Source organism: Nerophis lumbriciformis, linkage group LG11 (genome assembly GCF_033978685.3).
Source record: "Nerophis lumbriciformis linkage group LG11, RoL_Nlum_v2.1, whole genome shotgun sequence".
In the NCBI taxonomy this organism is placed as follows: Eukaryota; Metazoa; Chordata; class Actinopteri; order Syngnathiformes; family Syngnathidae; genus Nerophis; species Nerophis lumbriciformis.
The window spans coordinates 51,024,118-51,048,349 of record NC_084558.2 but is presented as its reverse complement, the minus strand read 5'-3'; the positions used below and the strand labels follow the sequence as shown (position 1 = coordinate 51,048,349).

General features: G+C 37.0%; 1 protein-coding gene across 2 annotated transcripts in view; it reads left to right on the top strand.

The window, feature by feature from the left end:
- The window catches only part of clip1b (CAP-GLY domain containing linker protein 1b), a 97,433-nt gene extending 74,703 nt beyond the window's left edge, over positions 1–22,730 (top strand). For both annotated transcript variants that reach the window (XM_072914171.1, XM_061966308.1), the window contains 7 exons: positions 466–551; positions 7,693–7,778; positions 15,326–15,401; positions 15,486–15,654; positions 15,714–15,766; positions 15,844–15,950; positions 22,112–22,730. In XM_072914171.1, coding sequence (XP_072770272.1) covers positions 466–551; positions 7,693–7,778; positions 15,326–15,401; positions 15,486–15,654; positions 15,714–15,766; positions 15,844–15,950; positions 22,112–22,349 — 815 coding nt within the window. In that variant the 3' untranslated portion in view covers positions 22,350–22,730. The remainder of the gene's footprint in view (positions 1–465; positions 552–7,692; positions 7,779–15,325; positions 15,402–15,485; positions 15,655–15,713; positions 15,767–15,843; positions 15,951–22,111) is intronic.
- The last annotated feature ends 1,502 nt before the right edge of the window (positions 22,731–24,232 follow it).

The following is a 24,232-nucleotide window of genomic DNA, read 5'->3' as shown; positions in this document are numbered from 1 at the left end:
ATCTTACCTGTCACACAACACTTAACATTCTATATCACCTGCCACCTTACCTGTCATCTTACCTGTCACACAACACTTAACATTCTATATCACCTGCCACCTTACCTGTCATCTTACCTGTCACACAACACTTAACCTTCTATCTCACCTACCACCTTACCTGTCATCTTACTGGTCACACAACACTTAACATTCTATCTCACCTGCCACCTTACCTGCCACCCGTGACACTTGGCAACCTCACCTGTCAGAAAACCTGTCCACCTGTCAGTTACTGACAAATCACCATCTCCTCACCTGCCATCCTACCTGTCACCTTTACTGGCATCAAACCCACAACCACCGTTTGCCGACCTTACCTGCCCCCCCCACCCGTAACTTCTTTTGTCCCCTGTACCTGCGCGCTCACCTGTCAGTCCACCTGTCAGCCCAGCTGTGACGGCTTGTTGTGCTTGTGTGTGTCAGAGGTGGAGCAGCTGAAGAAGGACATGGAGGTGCTGAGGGAGGAGAGTCACTGCAGGGAAAAGGAACTTAAAGCTCTCTTGACTCAGGTAGGATCACATTTTTACTCCGCCAACTCACTCATAACTTCATATTTCCTCGCAGTTTCGATATTAGAATATTCAAAAACAGAAAAAGGGACAAGCGGTAGAAAATGGATGGATGGATTTTGGAAAAATGTCAAAAATGAGTGCTGCAGAGAGTGAAGAAATTCCATTTATTTCCTACGTCGATGAAAAACAAATAGATGAATAAATAGAAATTAAAGAAACATTTTAAAAAATGAGTGCTGCAGAGAGTGAAGAAATTGTTGATAAAAAATATAAGAAAATAAATATGTTTTTAAAAAAGACTGTTGCAAAGGAACAAAGAAATTGTCGCTAAAAACAAAACAAAAAAATAAAGAAACTAAAATTAAAAATGAGTGCTGCAGAGAGCGAAAAAATTGTCAAAACAAAAAATAATAAAATAAAAAGAGTGCTGCAGAGAGAGAAGAAATTCCATCCATCATCCATTTCCTACGTCGATAAAAAAAATAGATGAATAAATTAAAAAATTAAAAAAAAAAATGGTGCTGTAGAGAGCGAAGAAATTGTCGATAAAAAAATATAATAAAATAAATACATTTAAATAAAAGAGTGCTGCAAGGAGCAAATAAATTGATGCTAAGAACAAAATAAATAAATAAATACAATTTAAAAAAATGAGTGGTGCAGAGAGTGAAAAAATGATATCCATCCATTTTCTATGTCGATAAAAAACTAAATAAATACAATTTAAAAAAAATTAGTGCTGCAGAGATTGAAAAAAATATATCCATCATCCATTTCCTACGTCGATAAAAAAAATAGATGAATAAATAAAATAAAATTTCCCAAAAATTCGTACTGTAGAGAGCGAAGAATTTGTCGATAAAAAATAGAATAAAAGAAATACTTTTAAATAAAAGAGTGCTGCAAGGAGCAAATAAATTGTCGCTAAAAAACACAATAAATAAATACAATTTTAAAAAATGAGTGCTGCAGAGAGTGAAAAAATTATATCCATCCATTCTCTGTCAGTAAAAAACTAAATAAATACAATTATAAAAAAAATTGTGCTGCAGAGAGTGAAAAAATGATATCCATCCATTTTCTATGTCGATAAAAAAACAATTAGATGCATAAATACAAATAAAACAAAGATTTAAAAAATTAGTGCTGCAGAGAGAAATTCCATCCATTTCATACGTTGATTTAAAAAAAAGATAAAATAAAATAAAGATAAATAATGATTGATGCAAGGAGCAAATAAATTGTCGCTAAAAAACAAAATAAATAAATTAAAAAAAAATGTTTTTAAAAAAAAGTGCTGCAGAGAGAAAAAAATTGTGGATGAAAAAATTACAAAAATAAAACATTTTAAAAATGAGTGCTGCAGAGGGTGAAAACATTCTATCCATCCATTTTCTATGTCGATAAAAAAATAAAGAGATAAATAAATAAAAGTAAAATAAAGATCATAAACAATGAGTGCTGCAGAGAGCAAAAAAATGTTGATAAAAATATAATAAAATAAATAAAAACGAGTGCTGCAAGGAGCAAAACATTTTTTGCTAAAAAACTAAATTACCGTATTTTTCGGAGTATAAGTCGCACCGGAGTATAAGTCGCACCTGCCAAAAATGCATAATAAAAAAGGAAAAAAACATATATAAGTCGCACTGGAGCCCGGCCAAACTATGAAAAAAACTGCGACTTATAGTCCGAAAAATACGGTAATAAATACATAAAATAAAAAAAGAGTGCTGCAGAAAGCAACGAAATTGTCATAAAACAAACAAATAAACATTAAAATAAGAGATCCGGAGAGAGAGAAGAAATTGTGCAAGACTGGTTAAAACTGCACCACCTTAGATTCGGATGTGAATAGATTAGATTTTTTCTCCCCTACTAATTTAAGGGACTCATAAAAAGTGATGATAAATGAATTTACATCCAATTATGACTCATAACAAGTGATGATAAATGAATTTACATCCAATTTTGACTCATAAAAAGTGATAATAATGAATTTACATCCAATTATGACTCATAACAAGTGATGATAATTAATTTACATCCAATTATGACTCATAACAAGTGATGATAAATGAATTTACATCCAATTATGACTCATAAAAAGTGATAATAATGAATTTACATCCAATTATGACTCATAAAAAGTGATGATAATTAATTTACATCCAATTATGACTCATAACAAGTGATGATAAATGAATTTACATCCAATTATGACTCATAACAAGTGATGATAAATGAATTTACATCCAATTATGACTCATAAAAAGTGATGATAATTAATTTACATCCAATTATGACTCATAACAAGTGATGATAAATGAATTTACATCCAATTATGACTCATAAAAAGTGATAATAATGAATTTACATCCAATTATGACTCATAAAAAGTGATGATAAATTAATTTATATTCAAGTATGACTCATTAAAAGTGATGATAAATGAATTTACATCCAATTATGACTCATAAAAAGTGATAATTAATTTACATCCAATTATGACTCATAAAAAGTGATGATAATTAATTTACATCCAATTATGACTCATAACAAGTGATGATAATTAATTTACATCCAATTATGACTCATAACAAGTGATGATAAATGAATTTACATCCAATTATGACTCATAAAAAGTGATGATAATGAATTTACATCCAATTATGACTCATAAAAAGTGATGATAATGAATTTACATCCAATTATGACTCATAAAAAGTGATGATAATTAATTTACATCCAATTATGACTCATAAAAAGTGATGATAATTAATTTACATCCAATTATGACTCATAACAATTGATGATAAATGAATTTACATCCAATTATGACTCATAAAAAGTGATAATAATGAATTTACATCCAATTATGACTCATAAAAAGTGATGATAAATTAATTTATATTCAAGTATGACTCATTAAAAGTGATGATAAATGAATTTACATCCAATTATGCAGTGCTAAAAATATACATTCTAACTAAATTCATAAATAAATAATATTGCTTAGATAAACTGCCAAAAAATTCAATACATTTTCACCACTTTGTTTGCCTTTTTGATCGTTTGTGCAACTTATTACGTGTCTTTTTCCAGAACATTCTATGACTTGATTGAGGGACCTCTGACTCGGTCATGTTTAGATGTTTCAGTGCGAGCTGATTGACGCCGAGTGCCTTGTGCACACTTTGTGGTAGAACAGCTGGGAGAAAGGGGGGGGCGGGGCTTAGTGGCGCTTACATAATGGGAGCGGGAGTGAGCGAGCGAGAGGGAGGGAGAGAGAGGGTGCTCGGTGACATCACAAGACAGAGCAGCAAGAAGGCGTTTAGCGGCGGAGCTCCGGGTGCAGGCATGGATGTGGCGGCGGCGGCGGCGCTGCATCGCGCTTACTCTGTGTATTCTCCTGGCTACCAGGTACAAACCCTCGCTTCTTTAGTGCTCACCACACCTCGGGGGGACCCAACATGTACGTCCCGCTTTTTTGTTAGGTCTGACTTTTCAACAGACGACTCAGTCGCAGACACACGTTTACTTGACGTATAGAAATACAAAACAGCCTCACCATCGGCTAAGACTTGTCTCTCTGTCTGGTCCGATAAGATGTGATGATGCACATGAATGACTACTTTTGTTTTAGCCACGTTATATTTTCAAGTGATGATGCACATGAATGACTACTTTTGTTTTAGCCACGTTATATTTTCAAGTGATGATGCACATGAATGACTACTTTTGTTTTAGCCACGTTATATTTTCAAGTGATGATGCACATGAATGACTACTTTTGTTTTAGCCACGTTATATTTTCAAGTGATGATGCACATGAATGACTACTTTTGTTTTAGCCACGTTATATTTTCAAGTGATGATGCACATGAATGACTACTTTTGTTTTAGCCACGTTATATTTTCAAGTGATGATGCACATGAATGACTACTTTTGTTTTAGCCACGTTATATTTTCAAGTGATGATGCACATGAATGACTACTTTTGTTTTAGCCACGTTATATTTTCAAGTGATGATGCACATGAATGACTACTTTTGTTTTAGCCACGTTATATTTCAAATGCACTCTTTTTGCATGATGCGTGATTTTTTTTCATGTACTAAAGTCAACATTTTGCTGTTAATTGTGTTAATAATTTTAATCATGATGATGGATTAATCGCCATTAACGCGTTCATTTTCACAGCCCTGATTGTATTAAGGCTGGAATACAACACAATTCCATTTTTTCAATTCCACTGCTGTTCATACCCGCAGAATTAGAAAAAGAAGCCAGCATGCTAGCATTAGCATGTGTAAATTACCACAATGTATAACTTTGAGTTGCACACCTGCTCATTTAGCTTTAAAAAAAGCTAGCATGCTAACAGCAAGCATGTGTGAAATACCAAAATATATGACTCGAGACGTGTACCCCAAAAATGTGCAAGAAAAAAGCTAGCATCTTAACGTAAAGAGTCGAGCACCAAAATATATATTCAAGCAAAATTTGCTATTAAAAAAAAAGGAAAAAAATAAAACAATTTAGCTTAACATGCCCACAGGAAGCATGCATGAATTAGCAAAAAAGCTAATAAAAGCTAGCCTGCTAACTTTAGCTAAACATGTGAAATGCCAGCATAAGTAAAGTAACAAAACATGACTCTGAGGCGTAAACCTGTCAAATTAGCTAATAAAAGCTAGCATGCTAACTTTAACTCAACATGCTAACAGTAAACATTAGTGAAATACCAAAATAATACAACACAATTCCACTTTCTACCTTGTTTTTTAAATATAGTGCAAATATGCATAAAAACTGCATATTTTGCATGACTTAGACTTAGACAAACTTTATTGATCCACAAGGGAAATTGTTCCACACAGTAGCGCAGTTACAAAGGATGGAAAGTGTAAGGATGGAAAGGATAAACTGATGCAAAAGGATACACTGATCTTGACTATATTTTTTTTTATAAAAGGCCAGAAAAACATAAAAACTAGTTTTGTAAAAACAAAATCTACAGTTTAAGAAATAATTATTACACTTTTATGAGGGACCATTTTGGGAACAAAGGGTAAATAGTGTTTGACTCTTTGGGCACCTAATAATTCCATCTGATTCCAATTCCATTCAGAATCGTTTCTCGATTCGAACCGATTCTGGAAATGTAATACTTGGTATGATTACGAAACTTTTTTAAAACAGGTTAGAACACGATGATGACCTAAAAACAACTTTTTAATAAAATATTTGATTTATAAAAAAATAATTATTATTTTTGAAACATAGATGAATAAGAATCATGAATCTTATTCATTCCGATTCTAAAACTATTCATAATTTAAAAAAATTATGAATCATTAATTCATGAATCTAAATCATAAATTAATAAATTTTTTATTTAGATTCCTAAATCGATTCATGAATCCAAATCGATTTGGATTCATTAAAATATATTTTTAATATATATTTTTTATTTAAAAAAATTAATTCAATAATTAATGTATTTTTTAAATATAAAAAATATTTTTTTATATAAAAAAATATAGTTTTTATATTAAAAAAAATAGTTTTTAATAAAAAAACTGCTTTTTTTAATTAAAAAATATATTTTAATAAAAAATATGGTTTTACAAAATGTATTCCAAATATTCCACTTTGTACCTTGCTTTTTGGTGGGGCTATATGATGCAAATATGCATAAATATTGCATATTTTGCGTGTTCCTGTCTATTTTATTTTTTTAAAGGTCATACAAACTATTGTCTAAAGACTTAAAACTATATTTGACATTTATATTCTTACACTGGTTGTACAGAGGTGGCTTAAAAATGTTGACAAAAATTATTCTTAAAAAAAAAAAAAAAAAAAAATTTAATTATGAATCTGGATAATTAAGAATCGCGATTCGGATGTAAATCGTTTTTTTTGTGCATCCCAGAAAATACTAGTGATGGTTAAATGATACAGGTGCACAAAATAATCGATTCACATTCGTATGGCGATTCTTGTTCATTCCGATTCTAAATCGATTCATAATTTTCAAAAATGATGAATAATTAATTCATAATTTTTGATTTAGATTCATAGATCTAAGTCATAAATCGATTTAGATTTATGAATCTAAATCGATTTAGATTCATAAATTGATTCATGAATCTAAATCAATTTATGATTCATAAAAATATTTTTAATATATGTTGCATTAAAAGATCGATTTAATAAAAAATATATTTTGTTATAAAATATATATATATATTTTTTTAATAGGTTTTTAATAAAATAATATTTAAAAAAAATTTATTTAAAAAAAAAGATTTTTTTATATTTGTTCATTTTTATTTTTTTTCATCTTTTTAAAAATGTAATCTTATTGAAAAAATATTTAATTTTTTAAATAAAAAACTAAAATATCTTTTGTTATTTAAAGAATATTACATATTCTTATTATAAAACATCTATTTTTTTATATTTGTTTTAATAAAAAAACATATTTTTTCATCCTTTTAAAAATTTAATATTTTGAAAAAATATATATTATTTTTTCAACATTAGAAAATTAATTAGCATATATTTTTAAATAAAAAATATATTTTAGCAAAAAAAAACATTTTTTATTTAAAATTCTATTTTTTAAATAAAAAAAATATTACATTTTTTTTTATATAAAAAAATATTTATATATGTTTTTTTTTCATAACATTTAATTTTTAAAAATATGTCTCCATGCAACCAGAAGAACCTTTTCTAACCTGTAACCTGTTTTTCATTATAATTCTTATACCAAATAGTACATTGCAAGAATCGCTTTGAATCTAGAATCGATTTCGACTTATCAAATCATGATGTGCACAAAGACCCAACACACTTAGAGGAAGAAGTGATGCTTGCAGATAAAACAGAAAACGTGCACACAAAAAGAAGCGCACGTGTTCGTCTGCCTGGTTAAAGTGAAAGTCCTCATTAATTAATGACTCGTTTAGAGCTGCGGTTTTATTTTTAGACGCTTCTGTCGTGTCGCTCAATTAATGCGATTGGGAAGTACACAAATAATAGCGCTTGTATTCTAAATGCTTGTCAGAAGATTGAGATTAAAGCCAGTATCTTATTCATGGTGACTTTCCTGCTTTTGTGCAGCTGGACGCTTTGAAACAGCAGAATTCCAAATACCAGGAGGACCTCAGTCTGTCCCAGGAGCAGCAGCACCTCCTGCGCAGGGAAATGTGAGTCTCACTCAACTGCAGAGAGGGCCGGGCCTCCCTTAGACCAGGGGACTTTTCATCTGCAATGGAACCTTTTCAAATGGGATGAAAAAGTAGGGACATGTACACACACACACACACACCGCCCACTGGTGGTGCCAGATGGCATTACACATGAATACAAGTGAACGTGTGACCTTTCGCTCCATATAGCAGCAAAATGTTCGAATGATGCAATAACAAAAATAATTAAAGCTGCAAGCAGCGTTGTTCGGGCCCGCGTATTTGGCAGGTTCTAGTCCTAAGTGTCCCAATACTTTTGTCTACTTTTAGTCTGAAGTGTCCCAAGACTTTTGTCTAGTGTACCTACCTTGTCTGCATTGTGTGGGCACGTTGGTGCTTCCTGCTTTTAAGCAGCCATCTTAAAAAAACAGCATTGCAGCAGCATCAGCGCAGCGGGTCTTTGAAGGGTCATAAAATCAAAACCGGAGCAGTTAATTAAAAAGCGCTTCTGTTGTTGTATTCACAAGGGTTCAATGTCTCTCCTGTGTTATTTTGAAGGCGAAACGACAAACGCGCTCAGAGGAGTTCGTTTTTGAAGGAAGGTGACCGGTTTTTACAAAAAAATTGTTTTGAAGGGGGAATAGCAAACTTCCTGTGGATTTTTCCTGGGGGTTGTCAATTAATGAAATGTAGGTCCAAGTGAGACCTACATACAGGTATTTGTTTCATGTCTCTCCAACCTTCCCAGTGGGAGTTACAGGCAGTTTTGTAATTTTTATCTTCCGAGGAGCAGTTTTTTGTCCGTTTTATTCAAAAATTGCTGTAGAGCGCAATTTTTAGATTTGGGGTTAGGTTTTTTCATTACCTATATCACAGTTTTAGCCAGTCCTGATATGTGTGTTCAGTTTGGTGAGTTTTGAAGCATGTTAAGGGGGTCAAATAGCAGCTCAAAGAGGCAAAAGTGACTGTTTTTAGTACTTTTTTGTCTTGAAGGGGGAATTGCCAACTTCCTGTTGATTTTAGCCCGAGGATATACAATTATGAGAACTAGGTCTAAGTCAGACCTACATAGAGGTTTTTGTTTCATGTCTCTCCGACCTTCCTAGTGGGAGTTACAGGCAGTCTAGTTTTTTTTTTTCCTAGGGGGCGCTAGAGCGCAATTTTGAGTTTTGAGGTTTGGTTGTTTGATAAAAGGTTTTGCCGTATATTACTGATGTGTGTGTAAAATTTGGTGAGTTTTGAAGCATGTTAAGGGGGTCAAAGTAGTGCGCAAAGCTGCGGAAGAATAATAATAATAAGAAAGAATAAAACGATCGAATAACAATAGGTCCTTATGTCCCATTGCGGGCCCTAATAATAATAATACAAATATTTTTAATAATTGTTAAATAATTTGTATTAATGAGTTCCATTTGAAGAGAAAATAGGATTTAACGGTGAAGTTCTGTTCTGCCCTGACGTTCGCTTTATTTTTAGCGTGTGTGTGTGTGTGTGTGTGTGTGTGTGTGTGTGTGTGTGCGCGCACGTTTTCCTTCCGCAGCTCAAGCTGTGATGTCATCGCTCCAGATGGGACGTGATTGGTTGTATTGTCCTGACATGAAGACAAACACTTCCTGTTTGCATCACTGCTGTTATGTAATGGCTGAGCGTGCCCTCCTTGCAGCGCCTGGCTATGACATCATCGCGCGCGCGTGTGTGTGTGTGTGTGTGTGTGTGTGTGCTGATGTGGAATCAATGCGGCTTTGTGGCGGCAAAGAGAACAGCTGCGCTCAAAGCGACAGAGGCTACTACTTCCTGTCCCTTGTCAGCGGCGCCAAGAGCGTTCCTCTTTAAGCAAAGCATCTCCATCCTTGTGGGAAATATTGTTTTGTTCCCCCCACAGGGAATCATCTGTTCCAGGGTCAAACTGCGGCCGTCAGGCAGTGATTTCAACATTCATATTTGTCACATCCCCCCCCGAGTGTGATGATAACCATAGACCCTGATATTGCTGCTCAGTACTGTCAGGTTCAAACACTGATGACATTTATTAAACAAGACAAGAAGCAAGGAATCAAACAGACAGAACTAAATTTGGCTCAATTGAGGAGAAACGTCTGGGCTAAGATTGTACGCCTCCTCTTTGATTTGGACTTTCCCTGATTACATGGCAACAGCTGCTTCTAAGGGAGGGGGGTCGTAAACAGCCATCGCCTTTGTTACAAAACAGTTCAAAGAAAAGGTTACCTGGAGGAGAGTCTGGTCCTGACTCAAAGTCACGGGACTCGACGTAATGTGGCGTGACGTGATAGTGTAATGGGACTTTACGCAACGTGACGTAATGTAACGCGATGTGACATAACGGGACCTAATGTAACGAGACTCAACAGAGCGACTTAACATGACGCAGCGCGATGTAACGCAAGGTGACATGACGTAATGTAACATAACGAATCGTGACGTAATGTAAAGCGACAAAACGTAACGTAATGTGACAAAACGTAATGCAACATGACGTAACAACGGGACCTAATGTAACGAGACTTCACATAAAGCGATGCGATGTAACGTGACATGGCGTACTGTAACAGTGTCATGCGACTCAAAGTCATGGGACTCGACGTAACGTGACGTGACGTGATAGTGTAATGGGACTTTACGCAACGTGACAAAACGTGACGTAATGCAACAAGTTGTGACATAACGGGACCTAATGTAACGAGACTCAACAGAGCGACTTAACATAACGCAACGCGATGTAACGCAAGGTGACATGACGTAATGTAACATAACGAATCGTGACGTAATGTAAAGCGACAAAACGTAAACGTAATGTGACAAAACGTAATGCAACATGACGTAACAACGGGACCTAATGTAACGAGACTTCACATAAAGCGATGCGATGTAACGTGACGTGGCGTACTGTAACAGTGTCATGCGACTCAAAGTCACGGGACTCGACGTGACGTGATAGCGTAATGGGACTTTACGCAACGTGACAAAACGTGACGTAATGCAACGTGATGTGACATAACGGGACCTAATGTAACGAGACTCAACAGAGCGACTTAACATGACGCAGCGCGATGTAACGCAAGGTGACATGACGTAATGTAACGTAACGAATCGTGACGTAATGTAAAGCGACAAAACGTAAACGTAATGTGACAAAACGTAATGCAACATGACGTAACAACGGGACCTAATGTAACGAGACTTCACATAAAGCGATGCGATGTAACGTGACGTGGCGTACTGTAACAATGTCATGCGACTCAAAGTCACGGGACTCGACGTAATGTGGCGTGACGTGATAGTGTAATGGGACTTTACGCAACGTGACAAAATGTGACGTAATGCAACGTGATGTGACATAACGGGACCTAATGTAACGAGACTCAACAGAGCGACTTAACATGACGCAGCGCGATGTAACGCAAGGTGACATGACGTAGTGTAACATAACGAATCGTGACGTAATGTAAAACGTAAACGTAATGTGACAAAACGTAATGCAACATGACGTAACAACGGTATCTAATGTAACGAGACTTAATGTAACTCGATGCGATGTAACGTGACATGACATGGCGTACTCTAACAGTGTCATGCGACTCAAAGTCACGGGACTTGACGTAACGTGACGTGATAGTGTAATGGGACTTTACGCAACGTGACGTAATATAATGAATCGCAACGTAATGTAACGTGGCGTAACATAATGTGACAAAACGTAACGTGATGTGACATAACGGGACCTAATGTAACGAGACTCAACAAAGCGACTTAACATAACGCGATGTAATGTAATGTAACATAATGAATCGTGACGTAATGTAAAGCGACAAAACGTAAACGTAATGTGACAAAACGTAATGCAACATGACGTAACAACGGGACCTAATGTAACGAGACTTCACATAAAGCGATGCGATGTAACGTGACGTGGCGTACTGTAACAGTGTCATGCGACTCAAAGTCACGGGACTCGACGTGACGTGACGTGATAGTGTAATGGGACTTTACGCAACGTGACAAAATGTGACGTAATGCAACGTGATGTGACATAGCGGGACCTAATGTAACAAGACTTAACAGCGACTTAACATGACGCAGCGCGATGTAACGCAAGGTGACATGACGTAATGTAACGTAACGAATCGTGACGTAATGTAAAGCGACAAAACGTAAACGTAATGTGACAAAACGTAATGCAACATGACGTAACAACGGGACCTAATGTAACGAGACTTCACATAAAGCGATGCGATGTAACGTGACGTGGCGTACTGTAACAATGTCATGCGACTCAAAGTCACGGGACTCGACGTGACGTGACGTGATAGTGTAATGGGACTTTACGCAACGTGACAAAACGTGACGTAATGCAACATGTTGTGACATAACGGGACCTAATGTAACGAGACTCAACAGAGCGACTTAACATAACGCAACGCGATGTAACGCAAGGTGACATGACGTAATGTAACATAACAAAGCGTGACGTAATGTAAAGCGACAAAACGTAAACGTAATGTGACAAAACGTAATGCAACATGACGTAACAACGGGACCTAATGTAACGAAACTTAACATAACTTGATGCGATGTAACGTGACGTGACATGGCGTACTGTAACAATGTCATGCGACTCAAAGTCACGGGACTCGACGTAACACGACGTAACGTGATAGTGTAATGGGACTTTACGCAACGTGACAAAAGGTAACGTGACATAATATAATGAATCGTGACGTAAAGTAACGTGGCGTAACAATGTGACAAAACGTAACGTAATGTGACGTAACGCAACGTGATGTCACATAACGGGACCTAATGTAACGAGACTCAACAAAGCGACTGAACATAACGCAACGCAATGTAACGCAAGGTGACATGACGTAATGTAACATAACGAATCGTGACGTAATGTAAAGTGACAAAACGTAATGCAACATGACGTAACAACGGGACCTAATGTAACGAGACTTAACATAACGCGATGTGATGTAACGTGACGTGGCGTACTGTAACAATGTCATGCGACTCAAAGTCACGGGACTCGACATGACGTGAAGTGATAGTGTAATGGGACTTTATGCAATGTGACGTAACGTAATGTGACGTGACATAACGGGACCTAATGTAACGAGACTCAACAAAGCGACTTAACATAACACAACGCGATGTAACGTAATGTGACATAATGTAATGTAACATAATGAATCGTGACGTAACGTAAAGCGACAAAACGTAACGTAATGTGACAAAACGTAATGCAACATGACGTAACAACGGGACCTAATGTAACAAGACTTAACATAACGCGATGCGATGTAACGTGACGTGACATGGCGTACTGTAACAATGTCATGCGACTCAAAGTCACGGGACTTGACGTAATGTGACGTGATGTAACGTGATAGTGTAATGGGACTTTACGCAACGTGACGTAATGTAACGTGACATAACAGGATCTAATGTAATGAGACTCAACAAAGCGACTTAACATAACGCGATGCAATGTAATGTGACAACGTGATGTAACAACGAATCGTGATGTAATGTAGAGCGACAAAACGTAACGTAATGTGACAAAACGTAATGCAACATGACGTAACAACGGGACCTAATGTAACAAGACTTAACATAACGCGATGTGATGTAACGTGACGTGACATGGCGTACTGTAACAATGTCATGCGACTCAAAGTCACGGGACTCAACGTGACGTGGCGTGATAGTGTAATGGAACTTTACGTAACGTGACAAAACGTAACGTGACGTAATATAATGAATCGCGATGTAATGTAACGTGGCGTAACATAATGTGACAAAACATAACGTTATGTGACATAACGGGACCTAATATAATGCGACTTAACAGGGCAACGCAATGTGACATGACGTAATGTAACATAACGAATCGTGACGAAATGTAAAGTGACAAAACGTAATGTAATGTGACAAAACCTAATGCAGCATGACGTAACAACGGGACCTAACGCGATGCGATGTAACGTGACGTGACATGGCGTACTGTAACAATGTCATGCGACTCAAAGTCACGAGACTTGACGTAACACGACGTAATGTGACGTGATGTAACGTGATAGTGTAATGGGACTTTACGCAACGTTACAAAACGTAACGCAATGTGACGTAATGTAACGTGACATAACAGGACCTAATGTAACGAGACTCAACAAAGCGACTTAACATAACACGATGCAATGTAATGTGACAACGTGATGTAACATAACGAATCGGGACGTAATGTAAAGTGACAAAACGTAACGTAATGTGACAAAACGTAATGCAGCATGACGTAACAACGGGACCTAATGTAACGAGACGTGATGTAACGTGACGTGACATGGCGTACTGTAACAATGTCATGTGACTCAAAGTCACGGGACTCGACGTGACGTGACGTGATAGTGTAATGGGACTTTACGCAACGTGACAAAACGTAACGTAATGTGACGTAACGGCACCTAATGTAACGAGACTCAACAGAGCGACTTAACATAACGCAACGCGATGTAACGCAATGCGACATGACGTGATGTAACATAATGAATCGTGACGTAATGTAAAGCAACAAAACGTAACGTAATGTGACAAAACATAATGCAACATGACGTAACAACGGGACCTAATGTAACGAGACTTAACATAACGCGATGTGATGTAACGTGACGTGACGTGGCGTACTGTAACAGTGTCATGCGACTCAAAGTCACGGGACGTGACGTGATAGTGTAATGGGACTTTACGTAACGTGACAAAACGTAACGGCACCTAATGTAACGAGACTCAACAGAGCGACTTAACATAACGCAACGCGATGTAACGCAATGCGACATGACGTGATGTAACATAATGAATCGTGACGTAATGTAAAGCAACAAAACGTAACGTAATGTGACAAAACGTAATGCAGCATGACGTAACAACGGGACGTAATGTAACGAGACTTAACATAACGTGATGTGATGTAACGTGACGTGACATGGCGTACTGTAACAGTGTCATGCGACTCAAAGTCACGGGACTCGACGTGACGTGGCGTGATAGTGTAATGGGACTTTACGTAACGTGACAAAACGTAACGTAATGTGACGTAACGGCACCTAATGTAACGAGACTCAACAGAGCGACTTAACATAACGCAACGCGATGTAACGCAATGCGACATGACGTGATGTAACATAACGAATCGTGACGTAATGTAAAGCGACAAAACGTAATGCAACATGACGTAACAACGGGACCTAATGTAACGTGATGTGATGTAACGTGACATAGTGTAATGGGACTTTACGCAATGTGACAAAAACGTTACGTAAGACGACCTCACGACTGGAGAACAAAGTGTGCTGTGTGCTACTTTGCAATATTATAATTACGCCAACTCAGCAAATTGGCCGCTAACAAGGGAAAGTATGCACCTTTATCCAGATCTGCACCAAACTGCCAGTATGGTGTCGGACAGGAAGTGTGGGTCTGTACCTAATGAAGTGTCCAGTGTCCACATGACGACGGTCATTGAACGCATCATTCTGCTGTTCCCCCCGCAGAGAGAAAATGTCCAATCAGGACTCGGAGCGACGGGACTCGGACAAAGACCGCGAGCTGGAGACGCTGCGGAACGAGGTGCGTGTGCACGCGGCGCCGTGACCACGACCATGATGATGATGAAATGGTCAGATTAAATGCGGTGACTCCGCCCCTCGCCAGGTGGCCGTGCTGCGCGGCGAGAAGGCGGTGGCCAAGACGCTGCAGGCGGCCGTGGAGACGCTGGAGCGGGACAAGGCGCAGCTGCAGGAGCGCGTCCGCGGTCTGGAGCGCAGGCTGGCGGCACGCTCGGCCTCGGAAGACAGCGGCGGGCTGGAGGCGGAGCTCTCAGGTGAGGAGGCGGCGACCACCTAAGCGTCATTTGTGTCTGACACGCCCCCTTCCACGCAGGCGAGGCGGCGCTGGAGCAGCTGAGGGAGGAGAAGGAGTTTGCGGAGGGCCAGGTGACGCCACGCCGCCATCTTGACAGGAAGCTGTGCAACATAGTGACATGTTCATGTTGGTGTGTCTCCCTCATCAGATCAACTTCCTCAATAGCGTCATCGTGGACCTGCAGCGCAAGAACGAAGAACTGAAGGTCAAACTGAAGAAGTTGGCCTTGGCAGAGTTCAACGGGAACGACGACGGGTAAGAAGCAACTTCAAACAATCACTCACGTTACTTTTTGTAACCTTACGTTCAGTCACGTGATATCATGCAACGTTACGTTCAGTCACGTGATAGTATGTAACCTTACGTTCAGTCACGTGATAGTATGTAACCTTACGTTACATTCAGTCACGTGATAGTATGTAACCTTACGTTACGTTCAGTCACGTGATATCATGTAACCTTACGTTACGTTCAGTCACGTGATAGTATGTAACGTTATGTTACGTTCAGTCACGTGATAGTATGTAACGTTATGTTACGTTCAGTCACGTGATAGTATGTAACGTTATGTTCAGTCACGTGATAGTACGTAACGTTACGTTCAGTCACGTGATAGTATGTAACCTTACCTTATGTTCAGTCGCGTGATAGTATGTAACGTTATGTTACATTCAGTCACGTGATAGTATGTAACCTTACGTTCAGTCACGTGATAGTATGTAACCTTACGTTACGTTCAGTCACGTGATAGTATGTAACGTTACGTTCAGTCACGTGATAGTATGTAACCTTACGTTACGTTCAGTCACGTGATATCATGTAACCTTACGTTACGTTCAGTCACGTGATAGTATGTAACGTTATGTTACGTTCAGTCAAGTGATAGTATGTAACCTTACGTTCAGTCACGTGATAGTATGTAACGTTACATTACATTCAGTCACGTGATAGTATGTAACCTTACGTTCAGTCACGTGATAGTATGTAACCTTACGTTACGTTCAGTCACGTGATAGTATGTAACGTTATGTTACGTTCAGTCACGTGATAGTATGTAACCTTACGTTCAGTCACGTGATAGTATGTAACGTTACATTACGTTCAGTCACGTGATAGTATGTAACGTTATGTTACGTTCAGTCACGTGATAGTATGTAACGTTATGTTCAGTCACGTGATAGTACGTAACGTTACGTTCAGTCACGTGATAGTATGTAACCTTACCTTATGTTCAGTCACGTGATAGTATGTAACGTTACGTTCAGTCACGTGATAGTATGTAACCTTACGTTACATTCAGTCACGTGATAGTATGTAACCTTACGTTACGTTCAGTCACGTGATATCATGTAACCTTACGTTACGTTCAGTCACGTGATAGTATGTAACGTTATGTTACGTTCAGTCACGTGATAGTATGTAACGTTATGTTACGTTCAGTCACGTGATAGTATGTAACGTTATGTTCAGTCACGTGATAGTACGTAACGTTACGTTCAGTCACGTGATAGTATGTAACCTTACCTTATGTTCAGTCGCGTGATAGTATGTAACGTTATGTTACATTCAGTCACGTGATAGTATGTAACCTTACGTTCAGTCACGTGATAGTATGTAACCTTACGTTACGTTCAGTCACGTGATAGTATGTAACGTTACGTTCAGTCACGTGATAGTATGTAACCTTACGTTACGTTCAGTCACGTGATATCATGTAACCTTACGTTACGTTCAGTCACGTGATAGTATGTAACGTTATGTTACGTTCAGTCAAGTGATAGTATGTAACCTTACGTTCAGTCACGTGATAGTATGTAACGTTACATTACATTCAGTCACGTGATAGTATGTAACCTTACGTTCAGTCACGTGATAGTATGTAACCTTACGTTACGTTCAGTCACGTGATAGTATGTAACGTTATGTTACGTTCAGTCACGTGATAGTATGTAACCTTACGTTCAGTCACGTGATAGTATGTAACGTTACATTACGTTCAGTCACGTGATAGTATGTAACGTTATGTTACGTTCAGTCACGTGATAGTATGTAACGTTATGTTCAGTCACGTGATAGTACGTAACGTTACGTTCAGTCACGTGATAGTATGTAACCTTACCTTATGTTCAGTCACGTGATAGTATGTAACCTTACATTCAGTCACGTGATAGTATGTAACCTTACGTTACGTTCAGTCACGTGATATCATGTAACCTTACGTTATGTTCAGTCACGTGATAGTATGTAACGTTATGTTCAGTCACGTGATAGTATGTAACCTTAAGTTACATTCAGTCACGTGATAGTATGTAACGTTATGTTACGTTCAGTCACGTGATAGTATGTAACGTTACGTTCAGTCACGTGATAGTATGTAACGTTACGTTCAGTCACGTGATGGTATGTAACGTTACGTTCAGTCACGTGATGGTATGTAACGTTACGTTCAGTCACGTGATAGTATGTAACGTTACGTTACGTTCAGTCACGTGATGGTATATAACGTTACGTTCAGTCACGTGATAGTATGTAACGTTATGTGACTGAACGTAACGTTACATACTATCACATTATTACATACAGTCACGTGATAGTATGTAACGTTACGTTCAGTCACGTGATATCATGTAACGTTACGTTTAGTCACGTGATAAGATGTAACGTTACGTTCAGTCACGTGATAGTGTGTAACGTTACGTTTAGTCGCGTGATAAGATGTAACGTTACGTTCAGTCACGTGATAGTATGTAACGTTACGTTCAGTCACGTGATAGTATGTAACCTTAAGTTACGTTCAGTCACGTGATAGTATGTAACCTTAAGTTACGTTCAGTCACGTGATAGTATGTAACGTTCAGTCACGTGATAGTATGTAATGTTACGTTCAGTCACGTGATAGTATGTAACCTTACGTTACGTTCAGTCACGTGATAGTATGTAACGTTACGTTCAGTCACGTGATAGTATGTAACCTTACGTTACGTTCCGTTCCTGTCATGTTCAGTACGCTAGATTATGTAATGTTACGTTATGTTTCAGTCACTTTGGATTATGTAACGTTAGATTATGTTCAGTCACGTGCGTTACGTTATAGTAAATCACGTTACGTTCAGTACGCTAGATTGTGTAACGTTACGTTTTATTCAGTCACGTTATCTAGATTATGTTCAGTCACATTGGAGTATGTAACGTTACGTAATGTTCAGTACGCTAGATTATGTAATGTTACGTTATCTTCAGTAACAATAGATTATGTAGCGTTAGATTATGTTCAGTCACGGATGTTACGTTATGTTTAATCACGTTACGTTCAGTACACTAGATTATGTAATGTTTTATTCAGTCAGGTTACGTTCAGTCATATTAGAGTATGTAACGTTACGTTATGTTCAGTACGCTAGATTATGTAATGTTATGTTATGTTCAGTCATTTTAGAGTATGTAACGCTACGTTATGTTCAGTAGGCTAGATTATGTAACGTTGCGTTTTATTCAGTCACGTTATGTTCAGTACGCTAGATTATGTAACGATAGATTATGTTCAGGCACATTAGAGCATGTAACGTTACGTAATGTTTCAGTCACTTTGGATTATGTAACGTTAGATTATGTTCAGTCACGTGCGTTACGTTATAGTAAATCACGTTACGTTCAGTACGCTAGATTGTGTAACGTTACGTTTTATTCAGTCACGTTATGTTCAGTACGCTAGATTATGTAATGTTACGTTACGTTCATTTACGTATGTTACGTTATGTTAAATCACGTTACGTTCAGTTCGCTAGATTGTGTAACGATACGTTTTATTCAATCACGTTATGTTCAGTATGCTAGATTATGTAACGTTACGTTTTATTCAGTCACGTTACGTTCAGTCACGTTACTTTCAGTACGCTAAATTATGTAACGATAGATTATGTTCAGTCACAGAGTATGTAACGTTACGTATTGTTCAGTACGCTAGATTATGTAATGTTACGTTATGTTCAGTCACTTTGGATTATGTAACGTTAGATTATGTTCAGTCACGTGCGTTACGTTATAGTAAATCACGTTACGTTCAGTACGCTAGATTGTGTAACGTTACGTTTTATTCAGTCACGTTATGTTCAGTACGCTAGATTATGTAATGTTACGTTACGTTCATTTACGTATGTTACGTTATGTTAAATCACGTTACGTTCAGTTCGCTAGATTGTGTAACGATACGTTTTATTCAATCACGTTATGTTAAGTACGCTAGATTATGTAACGTTACGTTTTATTCAGTCACGTTATGTTCAGTACGCTAGATTATGTAACAATAGATTATGTTCAGTCACATTAGAGCATGTAACGTTACGTAATGTTCAGTACGCTAGATTATGTAATGTTACGTTAAATTTCAGTCACTTTGGATTATGTAACGTTAGATTATGTTCAGTCACGTGCGTTACGTTATAGTAAATCACGTTACGTTCAGTACGCTAGATTGTGTAACGTTACGTTTTATTCAGTCACGTTATGTTCAGTATGCTAGATTTTGTTCAGTCACATTGGAGTATGTAACGTTACGTAATGTTCAGTACGCTAGATTATGTTCAGTCACGTTAGGTTGTTTAGTCACGTACGTTATGTTAAATCACGTTCCGTTCAGTACGCTAGATTATGTAACAATAGATTATGTTCAGTCACATTAGAGTATGTAAAGTTACGTAATGTTCAGTCACGTTAGATTATGTAATGTTAGATTATGTTTAGTCATGTATGTTACGTTATGTTAAATCATGTTACGTTCAATACGCTAGATTGTGTAACATTACGTTTTATTCAGTCACGTTATGTTCAGTATGCTAGATTTTGTTCAGTCACATTGGAGTATGTAACGTTACGTAATGTTCAGTACGCCAGATTATGTAATGTTACGTTATGTTCAATCACGTTAGATTATGTAACGTTAGAGTATGTTTAGTCACGTATGTTACATTATGTTCAATCATGTTATGTTCAGTACGCTAGATTATGTTCAGTCACATTGGAGTATGTAACGTTACATAATGTTCAGTACGCTAGATTATGTAATGTTACGTTATGTTCAATCACGTTAGATTATGTAACGTTAGAGTATGTTTAGTCACGTATGTTACATTATGTTCAATCATGTTATGTTCAGTACGCTAGATTATGTTCAGTCACATTGGAGTATGTAACGTTACATAATGTTCAGTACGCTAGATTATGTAATGTTACGTTATGTTCAATCACGTTAGATTATGTAACGTTAGATTACCGGTATGTTTAGTCACGTATGTTACATTATGTTCAGTATGCTAGATTATTTTCAGTCACATTAGAGTATGTAACATTTACGTAATGTTCAGTACGCTGGATTATGTAATGTTACGTTATGTTCAATCACGTTAGATTATGTAATGTTAGAGTATGTTTAGTCACGTATGTTACATTATGTTCAGTATGCTAGATTATTTTCAGTCACATTAGAGTATGTAACATTTACGTAATGTTCAGTACGCTAGATTATGTAATGTTACGTTATGTTCAATCACGTTAGATTATGTTTAGTCACGTATGTTACATTATGTTCAATCATGTTATGTTCAGTACGCTAGATTATGTTCAGTCACATTGGAGTATGTAACGTTACATAATGTTCAGTACGCTAGATTATGTAATGTTACGTTATGTTCAATCACGTTAGATTATGTAACGTTAGATTATGTTTAGTCACGTATGTTACATTATGTTCAATCACGTTATGTTCAGTATGCTAGATTATGTTCAGTCACATTAGAGTATGTAACATTTACGTAATGTTCAGTACGCTGGATTATGTAATGTTACGTTATGTTCAGTCACGTTAGATTATGTTCAGCCACGTATGTTACGTTATGTTAAATCACGCTACGTTTAGTACGATGATAGATTATGTAACGTTACGTTTTATTCAGTCACAATATTATGTAACGATATGTAATGTTCAGTCATGTTACATTCAATCACGTTACATTCAGCACACAAGATTATGTAACGTTAGATTATGTTCAGCCACGTGTTATGTCAGGATAAATCACGTTACGTCCTGTACGCTAGATTGTGTAACGTTACGTTTTATTCAGTCACGTTATGTTCAGTACGCTAGATTATGCAATGTTACGTTATGTTCAGCCACGTTAGATTATGTTATGTTTAGTCACGTACTTTATGTTAAATCACGTTACGTTCAGTACGCAGGATTATGTAACGTCATGTTAGAGTACGTAACGTTACGTTATGTTCAGTACGTTACATTTGTTACATCCACTTCCGTTAAGTTCTTTAACATTTCAGAACAAACTAAGAAACTTGAGTGGTGATTTTTAATAAACGGAAGCAGTTTTTCTTTGTAACGTGAGTATTTATCGTAACGTTTCCACCAGCGCGGAGCAGCCGGCGGCGTTGCGGCGCGAGAAGAAGAGCACGCCGCGTCTCTTCTGCGACATCTGCGACTGCTTCGACCGCCACGACACGGAGGATTGTCCCACGCAGGCGCAGAGCCCCGACGCCGTGCCGCACTCCAGTTACCGCGGCAACCGGGCCGACGAGCGGCCGTACTGCGACATCTGCGAGGCGTTCGGCCACGCCACCGAGTCCTGTAACGACGACCAGACCTTCTAGACGTCTCCAAACACGATAACCAGCTTTGTTAGCTGGCGTGTGTCCCCACCTGCTGGAGGCACAAACATTCCGAGGTAGCAGTACTCTAATTCAACCCGCTATGCCAGCTAGCTAGCTATTCACGATCTTCCACAGAGTTTTTGCATCGACTCTTTTTCGTAATCACGTTTACATTCGTTTTTTTTAACGGCACTTTTTAAACGTAATTTATCCGACAACTTTGACGTTGCTTCGTGTTCTACTGTAGCGCCTCTGTCCTTTGCACTTTAAATAAACCACGCTAAATACGAAAATATTAGCGACGACATATCGTTTTCCCGAACTACGTTCTCATTTAGCACAAGACGGGGAATTATCGCCGAGCACAGCTGCTTAGCTCATTTTAGCTAGCTAGCTTAGTCGACAAACAGTTAGCGTAGAAGCTAACAGTTCAAAGGCCAAAATGTTCCGACAAAAAAAACTTTATTTTGACGTAAAAGCACAACTTCGGGTCGCTTTGGAATCCGTAATGTGAGCGAACAAACGTTCAAAGGTTGTACAAAAATAAACTGCCATGCTAGCTGAGCGAGCAGCCTTGACGTTTACGATGTTATTTTTCTGCCCGATAAGACGTAACGTTACACCGTTTGTTTGTATAGAAACCTCGTGATCTTTCTTACAGTCAATTATTTTTGTTTTTCGTGGAGCGTTTTATATTCGTGTCTCCATGTTTCACATCGTGATTTCTATGTACAATAAAACGTGTACTCTTCGGACAGGCAACCACACCAAAAACTGTCTCGTCTTCATTTCCGACATTTTCTAAATTGGTAGCGAGAACGATGCCACTAAAGTTTTCTGCTTAGCATGAAACAAATAACAAGCAGTAAACAAAATAAAAAATAAACCAGGAAAAAAAATTCTAAAAAAGTCGTAATACCATTTTTTTTTACGACAAAATGTATTACGATATTTGTGTGCTTTATTAAAAGTTGTAAGGTTACCAAAACAAAATAGTAATCTGATAAGAATAAAGTTGGACATTTTTTGGGGGGAAAAATTATATTACAACTTTATTTATTACGATTTTTTGGATAACGTTACAATTTTAAATATTTCAAGTACTAATCGATACGGAAACTAAAAAATCTAGTTTTACTCTGACATTTTTTAGGAAAAAAATGTATATTGCTGGTAAAACTAGATTTCGATTAGTACTTGAAATATTTAAAACGTTATCCGAAAAATCGTAATCCAACAAAATTACGATTGTCACACTTTATTTATTACGATTTTTTGGATAACGTTACAATTCTAAATATTTCAAATACTAATCGATATGGAAACAAAGAAATCTAGTTTTACTCGACATTTTTTTAATATTACTAGTAAAACTAGATTTGTTTGTTTTCATTTCGATTAGTACTTGAAATATTTAAAACGTTATCCGAAAAATCGTAATCCAACAAAATTGCGATTGTCACACTTTATTTATTTATTACGATTTTTTGGGATAACGTTACAATTCTAAATATTTCAAGTACTAATCGATATGGAAACAAAGAAATCTAGTTTTACTCAACATTTTTTCGGAATTTTTTTTTATATTACTAGTAAAACTAGATTTTTTTGTTTTCATTTCGATTAGTACTTGAAATATTTAAAACGTTATCCGAAAAATCGTAATCCAACAAAATTACGATTGTCACACTTTATTTATTTATTTATTACGATTTTTTGGATAACGTTACAAATTTAAATATTTCAAGTACTAATCGATATGGAAACAAAGAAATCTAGTTTTACTCGACATTTTTTCCGAAATTTTTTTATATTACTAGTAAAACTAGATTTGTTTGTTTTCATTTCGATTAGTACTTGAAATATTTAAAACGTTATCCGAA